The sequence below is a fragment of the Hypanus sabinus genome, chromosome 18 (genome assembly GCF_030144855.1).
Source record: "Hypanus sabinus isolate sHypSab1 chromosome 18, sHypSab1.hap1, whole genome shotgun sequence".
Taxonomy (NCBI): domain Eukaryota; kingdom Metazoa; phylum Chordata; class Chondrichthyes; order Myliobatiformes; family Dasyatidae; genus Hypanus; species Hypanus sabinus.
In genome coordinates this window covers 41,334,735-41,351,764 of record NC_082723.1, presented here as the reverse complement: position 1 = coordinate 41,351,764, position 17,030 = coordinate 41,334,735, and the positions used below count along the sequence as shown (strand labels likewise).

Here is a 17,030-nt window from a genome sequence, read left to right as displayed (position 1 = left end):
AGTGCCGCGTTGTCACTGGACCAGTGCTGAGGGAGTGCCGCGTTGTTACTGGACCAGCATCAAGGGGCGCCACACTGTCACTGGACCAGTGCCGAGGGAGTGTCGTGTTGTCACTGGACCAGTGCCGAGGGAGTGTCGTGTTGTCACTGGACCAGTGCCGAGGGAGTGTCGTGTTGTCACTGGACCAGTGCCGAGGGAGTGTCGTGTTGTCACTGGACCAGTGCCGAGGGGCGCAGCACTGTCACTGGACCAGTGCCGAGGGGCGCAGCACTGTCACTGGACCAGTGCCGAGGGGCGCAGCACTGTCACTGGACCAGTGCCGAGGGGCGCAGCACTGTCACTGGACCAGTGCTGAGAGAGTGCCGCGTTGTTACTGGACCAGCATCGAGGGGCGCCACACTGTCACTGGACCAGTGCCGAGGGAGAAACACTTTTTGTCTTCTTTCTTGAACAAGGAGTCATTTGTTCTTCTGCTGGAACTTAGTGAGTTTTGAAAATAACTCCAGAAATTCAGGTGCAGACCGTCATGTCCCGGCTCTCATCTTTTGAAAGGTCAAGGGTTTGAAGCTGCGGGACATTGGCACAGAAGTCTGCGGTAGATCAGCCATGGAATGATGGGACAAGATTAAATGACCCTCACTTAGGTCCTCTGTGATGCTCTTCTGGGAAGCTTTTGCCATGGTGAAACTGGCAGCAGTGTTCTAATCCTGGGAGTTTAGGATTCACTAAAGCTGGCAGGGTGTAAACAGAAGCTCAGTGCCCAACATAAAGGCATGGGAGAGTATTGGTTCACTTTCCCTTCCCAGTGGGTCTGCAGGGATGTGTGACACTCCCTCAGTACTGCCCACTGACGGTGTGGCACTCCCTCAGTATTGTCCTTTTTTTCTTTTCAAAACTACAGAAGTTTATTTACATCATATAGACACGGCAATCAATTTTTACAAGACAGTAGCTACACTCAAATTACTATATACCATTACTACCGTCTATTAAACAGTCCATATTAAACAGTCCACCCGCCCACAGAATGAACAGCTTGGACCGGGTGTCGGTGAACCTGTTGAACGAGACTGCCCAATGCAACACCTTCCACCCCAGGTCCCCAGTGTACAGGGGAAGCACCCCTGGGTAAAGAGCCTTCCGCTGCCAGAGGGTAACACGGATCGTTAAGGCGAGAAAGTGTACGTTGGAGCGTCGCGGAACGGCCTGGTGGGAAACCCCTCGACCCTGTCCCGCGTGGTCTCCCGAGGCCTGGGCCCCATACGCGCAGAACCCGTCCACCCCGCGCCCCTCCAACACCCACCGTACTGGGATCCCTGCCCGGATGAGGCCCGACCCCATACCCTCCACAGTTCCCGATAAAAGCGGGGTAGAGCCCTCAGAGCGGCACGGCCGACGCGTGTCCCCCAGCAGGCAGCGTCCCAGTGCGTCGCCAGCGTGTGCCATCTGGAAGGCTGGTCGCAGTACAGCGATCTTTGCTGGGTCCTGAGGCAGAGAGCCGCCGGCTGGGTGCGCACACACACCAAGGACCGGCCCCCCTCCGCGATCGGATGCAGAGACCCATTGCTTCCCATTTCCCCAGAAGCCCACCAGCCTCTTCTGGGTTCTGGACACGGACGTCGTAGGTGGGATTAATGCAGCCAGCCGGTATCACACCATGGAGGCGACCAGCTGATTGATCACTAAAGCCCTCTCCTGGTACGAGATTGCAGGAGGAGGCCCAACCAGTGCCCCAGCCTTACAGAGATCTTCATCTCCAACCCCCGCCTGTTCTTTCAGTGCAGCACTCCCTCAGTACTGTCCCTCTGACAGTGTGACACTCCCTCAGTACTGTCCCTCTGACCAGTGTGACAGTCCCTCAATACTGTCCCTCTGACAGTGTGACACTCCCTCAGTACTGTCCCTCTGACGGTGTGACACTCCCTCAGTACTGTCCCTCTGACGGTGTGACACTCCCTCAGTACTGTCCCTCTGACGGTGTGGCAGTCCCTCAGTACCGTCCCTCTGACGGTGTGACACTCCCTCAGTACTGTCCCTCTGACGGTGTGACACTCCCTCAGTACCGTCCCTCTGACAGCGTGACACTCCCTAAGTATTGTCCCTCCGACAGCGTGGCACTCCCTCAGTACCGTCCCTCTGACGGTGTGACACTCCCTCAGTATGGTCCCTCTGACAGTGTGACACTCCCTCAGTATGGTCCCTCTGACAGTGTGACACTCCCACATTACCGTCTCACTGACGGTGCGACACTCCCTCAGTACCGTCCCTCTGACGGTGTGACACTCCCTCAGTATGGTCCCTCTGACAGTGTGACACTCCCTCTGTACTGTCCCTCTGACAGTGTGACACTCAGTACAATAACGCAAGTGTCAGGCTGGACTATGGGTAAAGGTCAGTGGGCTGGGGTTCAAGCCCCAAACTTCTATTCATGAGGCCAGTGAATAACGAGGCTTTGGCTGACGTTTCTGTTGCAAGTGATGGGCAAGGAAAAGTGTCATCACTGAACCGCTGTTCTGCAAATAAGGTGGCGCATGAATGTGATACCGTACCTGTAATCCAGCCCACAATTGCAATTTGTTTATTATTGGTTGTGAAAAAGCACAGAGATTATTCATCCATTAGTTATCACTCCATACAAGCAAGCAATTATTTCAAGCAGGACTTAGATCAGTTTTGTCACAGAACAGAGGACTAGTACTGAACCAGTGAACAGAACAGGTAGGATTCAGAATGTGGGGTCTGTTGCCACAGATGTTATGGAACCAGATCAAGGGTAGAACAAAATCCTCCTATTCACTGAGAGATTGATTTAACATTTACTGGACAATGAACAGTACAGCACACGAACAGACACTTTGACTCAGCATATTAATTCCAATCATGATCCCATTTGCCTGAACAAGGTACAAGGGCATATCCCTACATTCCCTGCCTGTCTAAATGCCTCTTAAACATTACAATCACAGCCGTTCCCACCACCTCCCCCGGCAGCATGTTCCAGGCACCTGTGTTTTAAAAAAAAAACTTGCCTTGAAAATAGAAATAACAAGCCTGGAATGAAAGCAGATTTGGTAGCAACACTTAGAAGCTTTTGGACATTTATCAAGTTAACAGAAGGTGGTGGAAGCTGATAATAGATTTCTGAAAAGGGGTGTAAAAGCCATTGCAGGGTCTATAGACACCTGCAACACACAGCTCCTGACTTTCTATCGGATTCCTAATCGACAGGAGGAGGATCTGTGTTGTACCCCTCCCAATTCACTCATCATATCCCCCCATCCCCACCACATCTTTAGGTCTCAGCATCAGCAAACATACTTTCAGTATTCACGTAAGGATCGATTAGCAAAATCTTGATTGTCAATAATTATAAAGACTTTAAAATTTCTCTTGACTTAGTAAAATGTCAAAAACACTACATAACTCCAAAGACTTGGCCTGTAAATTTATCGTTAGATATTCCACTGCCCCGTATAAGGTCCCTCAGCTGAAACTTGATGACAATTGCAGCAAATTCCTGTTTGCATTTTTCTCGCTGCCAGATCCACAGGTCATGGCAATTTCTGGCGCTGGCTCTTCGCTAATAAATCCCCTTTACTCGTTTGTTGCTTGGGTCGAAAGGTGATTTCAGGTGAACCTTGGCTGGGTAGGAGACACCCATCCTCTCCAGCGAATACTCACCATGCTTCACAAAGTCCGTTGTCACCTAGAGAGAGACACAAAGACTAAGGAAACATATGCATCATGCCAAAAAACCTGGAAATATGTATTCAGTCATTTTGATATCTGAAAGCAAGGGCAAAAGTAATAGAATAATGCAAGAGGTCAAAACCAGAGGAGCATGGAGTTTGCAGGAGACCTGAAGGTAATTGCAGAGATTGCAACTTGCCAGGCCCCAAGTCAGAGCACTGATGCGCACTTTTTAACCTTGGGGTGTTTCCTGATCAGGAGCTGATGTTGGACAGTGAGCTACAGGCAATGGAACTTCGTACGGTCTGAGTCAAGATGCCCAGAAGAATTATAAATGACCCAAAGTTTATGGCGAGTGAGAGATTTGCAATGAATAGTTGAGCAGAGAGGTAATAATGTTTCAACATTGGTTAAAGTAAAGCAAAATTAATTGAAAATAATTGACCTGGATGATGGAGCAATCGAAAACTTATCTTGATTCCCAATATGGCACAAGACTACACATGGTTGGGTGGAGGGAAGCAGTCCATAGGGAGGGAGCTTGTACATGGCATAGAGAACAATGGTGTGAGTCTTAATATTAGATCTACTCAGGAATAATGGTCATCAGTTGTTGAAGTAAAAGGGGGCAGAATGCAAAAAAAAATGAGAGAGGGCTCCAAGAGGGAGAAATTAAAAGGAATGGCAAAGAGAATTGGATAAATTCTCATAAACATAAAATTTCCAGGGCATTCGAAAAGCCTAGTGGAACTAATTAAACAGCCCTTTCAGGGATTCAAAACGGTAGATGAGACAGATCATATTCTATAGCAGTCAGAATGAGCACAAAGTATAGCAAAAAGGCATTCTGTCAGACTCTCCCACACCATAGCAACACACAAAATGCTGGAGGAGCTCAGTAGATCAGGCAGCATTTATGGAAGGAAACAGTTGATGTTTTGGGCCAAAACCCTTCATTAATATTGGAAAGAAAAGGGGAAGAAGCCAGAATGCTCACTGTTCCACTAAGTACACCGAGGTGATAATCTGACTTCTACTCACCGCACACCCCTCAGGATCTCTCACATAACCATAAGCTATTGACTTATCGAGCGCAAAAGCAAAATCTGCCCTCCGGATAGATCCGACCACCTTCCCATTCCTCCAGATAGCTTCCAGGCCAAAAATGGGAACCTTCCTGCAGGATAACAATCACCTGTTATATCAGCAACAGACAGAGATTGCATGAGGAAAAACACATTCTGAGCTTTACATCCATAAACATGCTGGAAATATCACCTGGTCCAGAATAGAAATCAGGTCTGCAATAGTCACAATAAGCATTCAAGCATGACTTGTTTCCAGGCCCGACCTGAAGAAGTGGGAGACAAATGTGAAGCAGAAGCCAGGGACTGAAACTCAGTGTAATCAGGAGAAGGAGGCCTGGGATTTGAGTAGGATTGATTATTGGAGGAGATCGGGGGCTAGGGCCAAACCCAAACAGGTGGAGGCCAGGTATTCCCTCAGACCTTGGGTACATCTTGCACTGAGTGTCATGGACAGGAGAGAGAGGCTAGAAGAAAGGGGTCCAAGAGGAGGAAATATAAAAAGGCCAAAAAGAATTGGATAAATACTTATAAATTTCCCAGGGCTATTCATAAAGTCTAATGGAACTAATCAAACAGCTCTTTTAAGGACCCAACACAGGAGAGCTGAGACAAATCATCTCCTTCTGTAGTAGTAAAATGTCCACAAAGCAGAAGAGACAGGTTTTCTGTCAAGCAATCCCACACCATAGTCCCAGAAAACATACCCATCAGGAATCTATATGCCTTCTGTTCACCACGCTTCACTCAAATTTCTCATTCTAAACTGGTCAATTTATGAAATACTCTGCTTTCTGAGTATTTCCTTTCCACTGATCTACTCCCTTCAGTAGAACTTAGGAATAGTTATGCAGCATTTCAATTGGCATAGATACCTTTCAGAGATTCTTGAAAGAATGCTTTCCTATACACTGAAGCACTGAAAATGGAAATTGACTCAACGTTAAGCAAGTGTGAGCGAGAACTAGGTCAGAAACTCACTCTTCGATGGTGAAACAGGCTAGGCGTTTGAACAGCCCTCGAGCCTGTTGCAGCTCCAGCACCTCCCGGCCAAGAAACGGAATCTTTGACTTCAGTTTGCAAGTGAAAGCAAGCCCAGCCTCAAGAGGAGTGTCGTCGGACCGCAGGTCAGCGTGCCAATGTCTGTACCCTGCAACAGGAGCATGGCGACAGCCTGAGTTACCTGTATCTCACAGTCCCACAAAGCTTGGACAGATAGGCAATGTGCACACAGTAACTGACTGAGCCCAGAATACATGCCACTTAAATCCAATCAGAAGACAAGATGAGGCCAGACTTTAATGTACAAGCTTCTCCAGCACTGGCACATTTTCTCAGTACCATTCCTTCCTTGGTGCCACACTCTTTCAGGGTGGGTTAGTGTTGAATGATATCCTCAGGTTTTAACCAGGCAATGGAAACAACCTTCACGATGTGAATGCTCCTTGACCTACTCCTCGGAAGGGAATTAACACAGGAAATGGCTTTAATCATAAAACGTGCTTTTATCATTTGATAGAAGGGTGTTGGAACATGAAATTGGTGATTGATAAATCAAAGGCAGCCGCTACTCTCACATTCACATATCCTCTTATAACATGGGCCATTTGGCCCATCAAGACAATGCTGGTTCTTAGACTATTCCCATCAGTCCCATTGCTCCACTTATTCCCATGTAACCTCTTCACTCTCATGTGTACATCTGTTTTCCCTGCCATTTACAGTAACTAATTATCAGAAATAAAGAGATTAGCTTTATTTGTCACATGTACATCAAAACATACAGTGAGATGCGTCATCGTGTGTCAATGACCGACACAGACTGAGGTTTGTGAGACAGCACGCAAGTGTCTAACTACATGTCTTTGCAATGTGGGAGGAAACCAAAGCACTCAGAGGAAACCCATACAGTCATGGGGGCACAGCAGTAGGAATTGAACCCCTGTCGGTGATCACTGGCATTGTAATGTGCTGCAGTGCTTTTACCTTTCTCAATGCTGAGTGAATCAATGGCCCTGTAACCAGCATTTACGATTCCAAACTTGGCACCAGCCTGCATCACGGCACGGTGAACGGGCACACAGGCCTCTCTTGGCACGTGGAGTTCCCAGCCCATCTCGCCCACGAACGACAGTCTCATAGCCCGCACCTTCCGAAAAAGAACGTTGGATTATTAGGAATTCTCAGCAGGCTCTCGTCAGCAACAGCTGGAAGCTTATGTAATCACAGGTCTTTAATGCCATTTGGCCCATCATGCCTGTGCCAGACCTTTGTAAGAGGTATCCAATTTGCTCTATTCTCCTTGCTCTTGCGAGTACTGCAAGTTGTTATCCAAGTCCTTCCTGAAAGAGACGATCAAATCTGATTCTACTGATTAGAACTTGTAGCCAGTTACAAAACTGTACCTCTGGGAACTGATACTCTTGGCACAGTGAACTGTTTTCTCCCTATGAATTCCACCAAAATTATTCATAAGTTTGAACACTTCCACTGAATCTTGCCTTAATCATCTCTGATCTAGTCCCAGTTCTTCACAAGCTGCACTGGGATGAATCTTCTGATATAGGAGTTCTTTCACTAATGTTCCAGGAATTAAAAGGTGTAAGGGACAACCAGAGATAAAATACTTTGACTCATCAACAGTGGAGTAGAGGTAAGAATTCAAATTGAACCAGAGAGTAATGGCAAATTTCGCAAAGCAGCTTTCAGTCACTTGTAGTCTGGGTATCAAGGACCAGAGTGTGTCCAGTGTTCAGTTCATTTCTATGAGGAACTTGAACTGTTCTCTTTGCTGTACTGCATAAACTCCAGGCACACTGCCGTGACTTTACTGAACCCTCCCCTCAACATTAAAGTGGAACTTGGAACTGGGGCTCCAGCAAGTGAGAATTATGCGCATCACCAGGTGGGCCAGATGCTGGACCATGGAATTTCCAAGTTGACAACAGATTATCAGAGTTTTGCTGCAGCCCCCAGTAGTAAAGGAGTGACTTACCAAATGCCCAGCAGCCTTTACCACCTGGTGTGTGGAGAAGGGAAAGGCCTTGTTACTGAGGTCCACGTCGAGAACTTCCTGCAGCACTGCACGACTGTAGAGCAACGGAGAGAAGGTCACAGCATGACCTGAAATCCAGTGAGACCATCTCACAACTCCTGCCCCAGCTCCCCCACTGCCCCACACCGCTCACAACCAGACCCGGAATTCCAAACACCCTCAGCACGACACTTTGCCCTTTCTGGCCTCTGCCTGAGCCCCCCCAACACAGCTTCAGCTCCTCCTCCAGTTTTCCCACCGACCCTAGCTTCATCGCTCTGGTTCCCAGAAGCTCCCACCCAGTCCTTCACTTCCCCAACATCACCACCCAACAACCCCGGATTCCAGTCCTTTGTACAACATTTCCCTCCATCTAGCCCCTCCTAATACTCTTTCAGACTTACCCACTCCTCTCTACAAACCCAACTAGCTCAAGACAAGCCACCAATCCCTCGTGACTCCCACAGTCTCTTTCCTCCACTCACTCTCTCAACTTCACTCATACTTTTTCTACACATTCAACTCAGCCACTTCCTCCCCTCCGCCCGGAGCAGCACCCTGTGTCTCTCTGCTCCGCACCACCTTGCGACAACTACGGCTGATCTCACCTCAGGGGTCCCTGCACGCTGATCATCCCCAGCTCCTCCGAGCAGTCGAGCAACTGGCAGTTCAGCCTCTGATCCTGAAGCGTGGTGATGATGTGGGAATAATTGTGCTGTGCCACTCCACCCCCAACAGCCAGGTAGAACCCATCACCTGCATGGGAGCACAGCAACAGTCAGATGCCCAGCCACCAATTACCCGGCCCGAGCAGACAGCAGGAGGTGAGCAAAACTGATGCCGAGACAGGGCCCAAAGCCAGAGCAGGCTCTAATCTAATCACAGCACCACGCTGATCAAACACAATTCAGCTCCAACGTCACTGCAATTGAATTATTCTTGCTAGTGGCTCTTTAAAAAGATAAAATCTCACAAGAAGCATGAGGAAAAACACAGCCCTCGAGGCTGGAGCTCTTCAATTGAGTTTCTGCTACAGAAACAGACTATTCATGGTGAAAGAAAATTTAATTCTGTTGATCACCCGAAAGCCCCAAGAAAAGAAAACATTTTGTTCATATACAATTGTCTGACCTGCAGTCACTGTTTCAATATTAATGATCAGTCCACAGACCGTGACTGTGAGCAGAATCCTATATTAGCTTGTTGGGCAATAAATACTACAAGGGATCTTCCCTCTGAATCCAAAACCAACCATCCCTGCCTCATAAAGTTTTGGTGGAGGAACTTCTACTCTGCACATAACCAGTGCTATCCGTGTGTGTTAGGCAGGGGGAGATTTTCTCTGACTATCAATGCTTCATTTTCCTGAGGAAGCTTTGACGGAAAAGTGTGTAGGAAACATCATCTGAGATCTCTCCTTTTTTTCAGTACATTCCCATCTTTTCCAACACAGCAGAAGGATGCCTACAGCACTCTCAGAGCCTGCAGATAGAGCTTCACCCTTACCAACACTGAAGTTACAGCTACCAGCAAGTACTAGCTCTGAATAGGTACAAACTTACACATCAGGCGTAAGTTACCAAGTTCAAATCCCACTCAAAATACACTAGAATGAAAGCTAACAATCAAATGTTGAATTGTTGGAGGTCATAATATCGATTAAATATTTAGCCTGAAATGGACCTCAAGCTAAATGTTTAATTCAACGTAGATATAAAATGTTCCATGGCACGATGTTGAAGTGGGACATGGGAACAAACCAGGAGTCCTCAGTAATGTTTAACTTTTACAAAAACAGATCACTTGGCAATCAGCAATGCATCATTTGCTAGAGCTTGTTAAAAACAAACTCAGCTTTGTGGCATTTAGGAGGTACATAAGCATACAGAGAATGGGTGGATGTGGATTATGTGTAGGCAGAAGAGATTTAGTATAATTTGGCACTGCTTTCAGCACAGACATCAGCCTGTTCCTGTGCTGCAGGACTGCTATATTTCCAACATATTGATAAGGTCCGCCATTTGAAAGTGTACACTGGCCCTACCTCACTACATTCTGGCTCATTCATTGGGATTCAGTAATTACCTTCAAAGGTAGGAGTGAGTGAAGATCCTCGTGGGGAGGACTCAATGCGACTAACTGTGAGGTCACTCTCTGTCCCACCTCGACTGTTCAGCATACAGGTGTAGACTGTTTTACCTGAAAGTACACCAACAGTCATGGATAACAGATACACCACGCCAACTCTGGGACAAAAAGGCCGGTGGTCATGCTGAAGGAAACATTGTAACGGGAGCTCAGGATAGGTCCATAACCGGGAGGCTGGGTAAAACGGAGAATGGACAAATAAACTGATAATTACAGTTGGGAGTCGTTCACTGATGGTGGGAAATATCCCAACCGTGTTACTTTGAGAGTGAGGTAAATGAAGTTAGCAGCTAGAACAGAGGCAACTGAGAAGGACATAAAGAAAGGGGTAAGGACAAAGAGCAGAGGGAATGTGGGCATCAAGAATGGCAGTGGAAAGGGAGGATGGGAACAATGAGAGTAACTGAGAGGGAAGGACACAGATTCTGGCAGAGAGGCAATGAATACATAAAGGAGAGCGTGCATGATGAAACAAGATGTTAAGAAACCACAGCCATTATTACCTATGGATGAGCTGACATCAGCAGTGAACAGCCAATCTGCTGCCTTTTTAGCATCTGGACCCACCAGGTAAAACTTGCCAAAATATGACATGTCAAAAACTGCGACTGCGTTCCGGCAGGTCATACATTCGGACTTAATCTGCAACAATACACAATAATATCAGCAGGTCCCCGATGCACCGTGACCCAGGGGCAATGTTGAGACCCCTCCTCGTGCTCACTGTTTCAGCCTGGATTCCGTAAGCCCAATAATGTTCCGGAGGGTGCATCTGGACACTGGGGGAGCGGGGGAGGGATGGGGAATTTTTTTGTCATTTTGGGAACATAACAGTGCCTTCTGTGTTGGTTAAAAGGCAATAAAGAACGGCACATGTATGCCACCTTTCACGTGGGAAATCCTCAAAGGATGATGAGAGGGCCCTGTGGATGAGTAGTTCAGGAGGTTACAGCAAAGGGCACTGGTTTTATGCCCTTGACATCAGTGTTGCATTCCTCGATCTCTGTTGTGTTCACACCCCACCCCCCAACAAAATACACGCACCTGCCTGCATGTACACTGATCCTCTACTCTAACAAATATAAAATTATTAAGTGACAGTTACTCCACAGGCATATCTGATTTATTCCGGGTTCTGCAGTCCCTGTTTATTTCATTGGTTACTGTGGAGACATATTTCTGCTGCTTTAAAAATAGCAAAGTTCTCTGAAAGTGGGTGGCAGTGACGAGGAAACAGATACCCACCTGATCATGGTGCGAGGGAAAATCGAAGGTGTAATCTTTCCGCAACAGCTGATTGTACCTATAATCCTCATGCTGCTTGTTGCCATAAAATCCATAATAATCATAATCCAGAACCTAGAGGCACAGAGAGAGTGAACAGGACAGAAAGTAAATAATCTTAATAGCTTTTTCTTCCACACTACCTACTTATTTTTGTCATTTATAATAAATTTTATATCTTTACACTGTACTCCTGCTGCAAAATGACAAATTTCATATTATATAAGTCAGTGGCAGTAAACATTCATGCAGATTCCAATTTATCCCGCAAACCCACACACTTCCACAATTTCACAGCAACCTGCAACCCCACCTTCCACATTATCCCACTGGATTTTTCAAACCTCTTGACCCATTGGATTCATCGAGTCAACCTTGCTATTGACCTTGACTCTGCCCCCTTCCACATCACATGATTCAGCCAGTTGCCTCCATCCCACCACGTTGCTTGACCACCAGATCCCACTGGCTGACCCCAATTCAACCAATCCTACACTCTCACCCAATCCCTTCCAACCCAACCCCTCACTCAATCTGTCCAACACTGAACCCTCACCCGCAGTCCCCAACATCGACTCCCTCAAACTGTCCCTCTACTCTGACCCTCTCACCCAATCCCTCCAACCCCAAACCCCTCACCCAACGCCTCCAACCCCAACTCTTCACCCAATCCTTTCAACCTCCTCTCCCTCACCCAATCCCTCCAACCTCGGCCCCCTTACCCAATCCCTCCAACCTCATCTCTCTTACCCAATCCCTCCAACCCTAACCCAACCCATCCAACCAAACCTCTCACCCAGTCCCTCCATACTCAACCCCATCATCCAATCCTTCCAACCCTAACCCCTCCAACCAATGCCCCTACCTCATTCCCCACACCCAATCCCTCCATCCTCAAACACCTCACCCAATCCCTTCAACCCCCTTACCCAAATCCTCCAACCCCGACCCTCTCATCCAATGCCTCCAACCACAACTGACTCACCCAGTCCCTCCAACTTCATCTCTCTTACCCAATCCCTCCCCTCCTAATCCCCTCACCCAATCACTCCAAACTCAGCCTCCTCACCCAATACATCCAGCCCCAACCTCTTTTCCAATCCTTCCAATGCTTCCAAAATCCTTCCAAACTTCTCCCCAAAGCTCTTTAAAGATTTCTGTAGGGAATCTCTGTGTCAGATACAAAATTCTCTGAAGTTTGAAATTTTAATGTGATTCTGCCCAAAGTCCTTTCAAACCAATTCATATTTCCCCAAAATAATAAACCTTTGTTTTCCAGATCTGCTCTTTGTTTCCTCTCTAGTCGGGATTGTTTGTCTTTAGAAATTGCCAATGGCCTGAAAGATTAGGAGCTACTCACCGGAGCAGGGCCTGTGGGACTGAACCATCCTGGTCTCTCCCATCCATGTCGCTCCTGGAATATGCACCCCTGCTGAAGGAGCTCCTGCCAACACAGGAATGGTGAACACCAGTATAACTGGAAACTCATTGGTTAAAGGAATCTCACTGGAAACAGTGGATGCTTCTGTGGAATTACACTCTGGAAAAGATCTATCAGGTTTGGAAATTAATCTGGAATTTACCAAAACTGCAGCAACTCTGTACTGCAGGCCCATACCCCATACTACTAATTCAGCTCACCACTCATCATTTGTGAGGTGGATGCAGGGATTTTAGACAGGGTAGGTGAATGAGCATACCTATGAAAGAATGTGTTCGCATTGGAGAGGATCCAGAGGAAGTTTACTAGGATGATCCCAGAACTCTAAGGGTTAATGTATGAAGGAAGTTTGATGTCTCTAGTCCTGCCCTCGCTGCAGTTCAGAAGAATGAACGGGCATTACATTGAAACCTGCTGAATAACATTACTGAAAGGCCTGGATGTGCAAAGAATGTTTCTAATAGTGGAGGAGTTCAGGACCAGAGTGTGCAGCTTCAGACAGAACAATGTCCCTCTAGAACAATAGCAAGGAGGAATTTCTTCAGCCAGAGAGCGTGAATCTCTGGAATCCATTGCCACAAATGGTTGTTGGAGGCCAAGTCATTGGTACATTTAAAGCAGAGGTTGATTAGTAAGGTCATAAAAGGCTATAGGGGAAGGCAAGGAAAGGGGGTTGAGATGGAAAATAAATGATAGAGCAGACGGTGAGCTGACCGGCCTAATTTTGCTCCTAAGTTTTACGCTCTTATGATTGGCAGCTAGAATGTGAGTGCCACAACGCCATAGAATTGGTGTTGCTGCCACACATGCTTTCATACCTTTGGTACTATGTGTGTGGAGTTCGCACTTTCTCCCTGGGACCACTTAGGTTTCCTCCAAATGCTCCAATTTCTCACCCTATCTCCCTTGGAGGAGTGGGCATGAGTGGCTTTTGATCATGAGGACAGATTAAGTGTTTGGTATCAAAATTCAATATCAATGAACAACTCTATTAATACCCTATTCCATTTTCTCTCCTTCTGATTGACTTCAACCCTCTCATGAACAGTTCTTTCCAAACCAATCTTCCCACAGCCTCCCTATCTCCCAGTTTCTTTTCCATCTGCCCATCATCCACACACTCTTCCCACTGGGTCCCCTCTCCCCACTGTTCTCATCTGCCCACTATAACTCCCTCATTTGGGTCCACTTCTCGTTGCTTGGTTCTTGCATAAGCTGCAGACCTCGCTTGCCTCCACTGATCACCGCCCAGCCACTGTCGTTACCTCCGGTCTACCACCTTGACTCCAGCTGCCGATCTGCGCCCCCTCAAATGGATCCACCTATCACTAAACAGCTCTCACCCCTCACTTCTTTATGCCGGGTATCTCCCCTCTACTTTTCCAGTGCAGATGAAGGCACTGACTGTCCATTTCCCTCTGTGGATGCTACCTGGCCTGCAGAGATCCTCCAGCACACCAATTTTTGCTCTCTCCATTCATTCTCACCTAATACCTGGTCAGAAGACTTTTTTTAATAGAAATCAAGGAAAGAGGGCATAAAATTCCAAAGCTATGATATGTTGAAGCACTGGGGAGAAGGGAGAGAAGTCTGAAATGAAGCAGTAGCTTGTAGGAACAAAAAGGAGCCATGCTGTTTTTTCTTTACAAACTGAGTGAGGCACGATCGAGCACTCCTACATGAAGCATTGTCACAGGAAAGCAGCATCCATCATCAGGGACCCCCACCACCCAGGACATGCTCTCTTCTTGCTGCTGCCATCAGGAAAGTGGTACAGGAGCCTCAAAACTCACACCACCAAGTTCAGGAACAATTCCTATCCCTCAACCATCAGGCTCTTGAACCAAAGGGGATAACTTCACTCACCCCATCACTGAAGTGTTCCCACAGCCTAGGAACTCAATTTCAAGGAATCTTCATCTCATGTTCTCAATAATTATTGCTTATTTATTCATTATTATTATTTCTTTCTCATAGTATTTGCAGAGTTTGTTGGCTTTAGCACACTGGCTGAACACCCAAGTTGGTGCGGTCTTTCATTGATCCTATTATGGTTGTTACTCTATTAAGGATTTATTCAGTATGCCCTCAAGAAAATGAATCTCGGGGTTGTATATGGTGATACATATGTACTTTGATAATAAATTTACCTTGAATTTTGAATGGGTTTTGAAGGGAACTGTAGCTCAACAAAGTGCGAAGTACATTTATTCTGAAAGTATGCATACAGTATACAACTTTGAGATTCGTCTCCTTATGAGCAAACACAAAATAAAGAAACCCCAGAATAATCCATTAAAAAAAGACCGTCAAACACCAAATGTGCAGGAAGAAAAAAAAATGTAAGCAAATAGCATTCAAAACAGAAGTTATTTGGAAGACACAAAACCAGTCATCACTGCAAGTGGAGCAGGCCACAGTCTCAGTTCATCATAGAGCTGAGTAAACAATGTGGGACCACAGACGCAAGGCCAGGCATCAGTTCAGGCCAGGCATCAGTTCAGCACAGAGCCAAGTAAATGTTGCAGAGCACCAGGCAGAACTGGCCCATCCCTCGCCTCCATTCTTGACATCCTGACCTTCTAAGCACCTGGCATTTAAATCGTCCAAGCATCAGGTCGTTCCTCGCTGTCCGACAGCTCTGAGGCCTGGACTCTGCTGCCACAGTTCGACCCATACCCAATCTTTCCAGTTCGGCTCAGCGCCTAAACCGATCAGACATTAGGACTTCCCTGACTCCCGCCTCCGCCTCCTCCAGCCTAGCCTCGCCTCTCCATTATTAGCAGTGATCGTTACTAATAAAGGGTCATTAGTAAGGTGTTTAGCAGTTTCTGTTGTTTTGTATTTTGCCACTGGTAAGTAGTTGCTGAATATCACCAGCACCGCCTTAAACTGGAAGAGCGAACTGTTAAATATCTCAACTGATGTAAGTCAACAGTTTATGGAAATGCGGAATTATGTCAGTGGAAGTAACGTCAAAGGAGTAGGTGCATCTAAAACAAGTCAGACTTGGAGAGGATATGTGGGGGTGGGGGGAGTAGAAGCAAGAATAAATATGCATTTGGGACCATGGCTGGGATAGAGTAAGGTCTGAGGTAAAAGGAAACTACTTAGAATGTTTCTATATTTCTCCTTATAGACAGTACGCAGCCTGCAGTTAAAACCCTACAAATCTATCACACTAACACCGGAAACTGACCACTAAACCTAATTCACAAAGTGGAAGTTGTTGCTGTTGTGACATCTAAGAAGCTGCTTTTTATTTACCAACAACAGAATACAAGTTTTCTTCCATTCAGTAAACATCCTACACAGTGCAGTACAGGGATAGAGGGAAAGCCGGCATTTCAACATGTGCTGGGGATAAAAGGGCCATTTTGGTGTCTAACACATCTCACTTCATACCTAGAATGAGGCAGCAGTCCATAGAAGGAGATTATGGGTCTTGCGCTTAGCCTATCCATACTGGTGGATTAAGAGACAGATGCAGAAATTGGCCATTCAGCCCTTCATGCGTGTTCTACACTTCAGTGATATCATGACTGATTGTCTTCCTCAGCACCTCTCCCATCTTCCTGAGAGTCAGTGGGTGTGGGACCTGTCTCCCATTCTCTGACCAGGAGAGAAGGCACAGAGCTCTGTAAGGATCAGTCCTGGGACCCCCGCTCTTTGTGATGTTTATAAATGACCTGGATGAAGACGCAGGAGGATGGGTAGTAAGTTTGCGGATGACACGAAGATTGGAGGAGTTGTGGATGGAGCTGTAGGTTGTCGAAGGTTACAAGAGTATATGTACGGGATGTAGAGTTCAAAGCTCTGTGCCTTCTCTCCTGGTCAGAGAATCTCAAAAATTCACTGTCCTCTAGTGAAGATCTCTTTTCACATCTCTGTCCTGCACGGACAATCACTAATGTTTAAGACAGTATCTTCCGGATCCGGACAATCCACCTGAGGGAAACATCACCCTTCCATTCAAGCTTTGCAAGAGCCTCATTTGTCTCAATGAAATTACCACTTATTCGTCCAAACTCTTGATAGTGGAGGGACAGTCTGCTTAACCTCTCTCATACATCAAACCCATTGCTCCAAAGATCAAGCTGGTGAACCTTGGCTAGGTTAGAAAGACTAGACCTGTCCCATACACAATATTCTGGACGCCATCTCCTCAGGCCTCCATACAATAGGAGGAAGATATCTTTATTCTTGTACCCAAACCTGCTCGCAAAGAAGGACCTCAATCACTGGTTACCTTCCCATTAACTTTTGATGAACCATGAAGAAGAAAACCCAAATTCCTCTGAAAACCAAAGTCTTTCACCAATTAAAAACAAAATTCCACCTTTCTATT

The 17,030-nt window shown here is 46.6% G+C and overlaps 1 protein-coding gene across 6 annotated transcripts in view; it reads right to left on the bottom strand.

The window, feature by feature from the left end:
* Positions 1-2,804: 2,804 nt before the first annotated feature.
* Positions 2,805-17,030, bottom strand: part of sardh (sarcosine dehydrogenase) — a 94,953-nt gene continuing 80,727 nt past the window's right edge. For all 6 annotated transcript variants that reach the window (XM_059994265.1, XM_059994262.1, XM_059994263.1 and 3 more), the window contains exons 12-21: positions 12,602-12,685; positions 11,203-11,316; positions 10,461-10,599; positions 9,895-10,008; positions 8,418-8,565; positions 7,771-7,864; positions 6,762-6,924; positions 5,757-5,925; positions 4,732-4,867; positions 2,805-3,706 (exon numbers count right to left, since the gene is read on the bottom strand). In XM_059994265.1, coding sequence (XP_059850248.1) covers positions 3,581-3,706; positions 4,732-4,867; positions 5,757-5,925; positions 6,762-6,924; positions 7,771-7,864; positions 8,418-8,565; positions 9,895-10,008; positions 10,461-10,599; positions 11,203-11,316; positions 12,602-12,685 — 1,287 coding nt within the window. In that variant the 3' untranslated portion in view covers positions 2,805-3,580. The remainder of the gene's footprint in view (positions 3,707-4,731; positions 4,868-5,756; positions 5,926-6,761; positions 6,925-7,770; positions 7,865-8,417; positions 8,566-9,894; positions 10,009-10,460; positions 10,600-11,202; positions 11,317-12,601; positions 12,686-17,030) is intronic.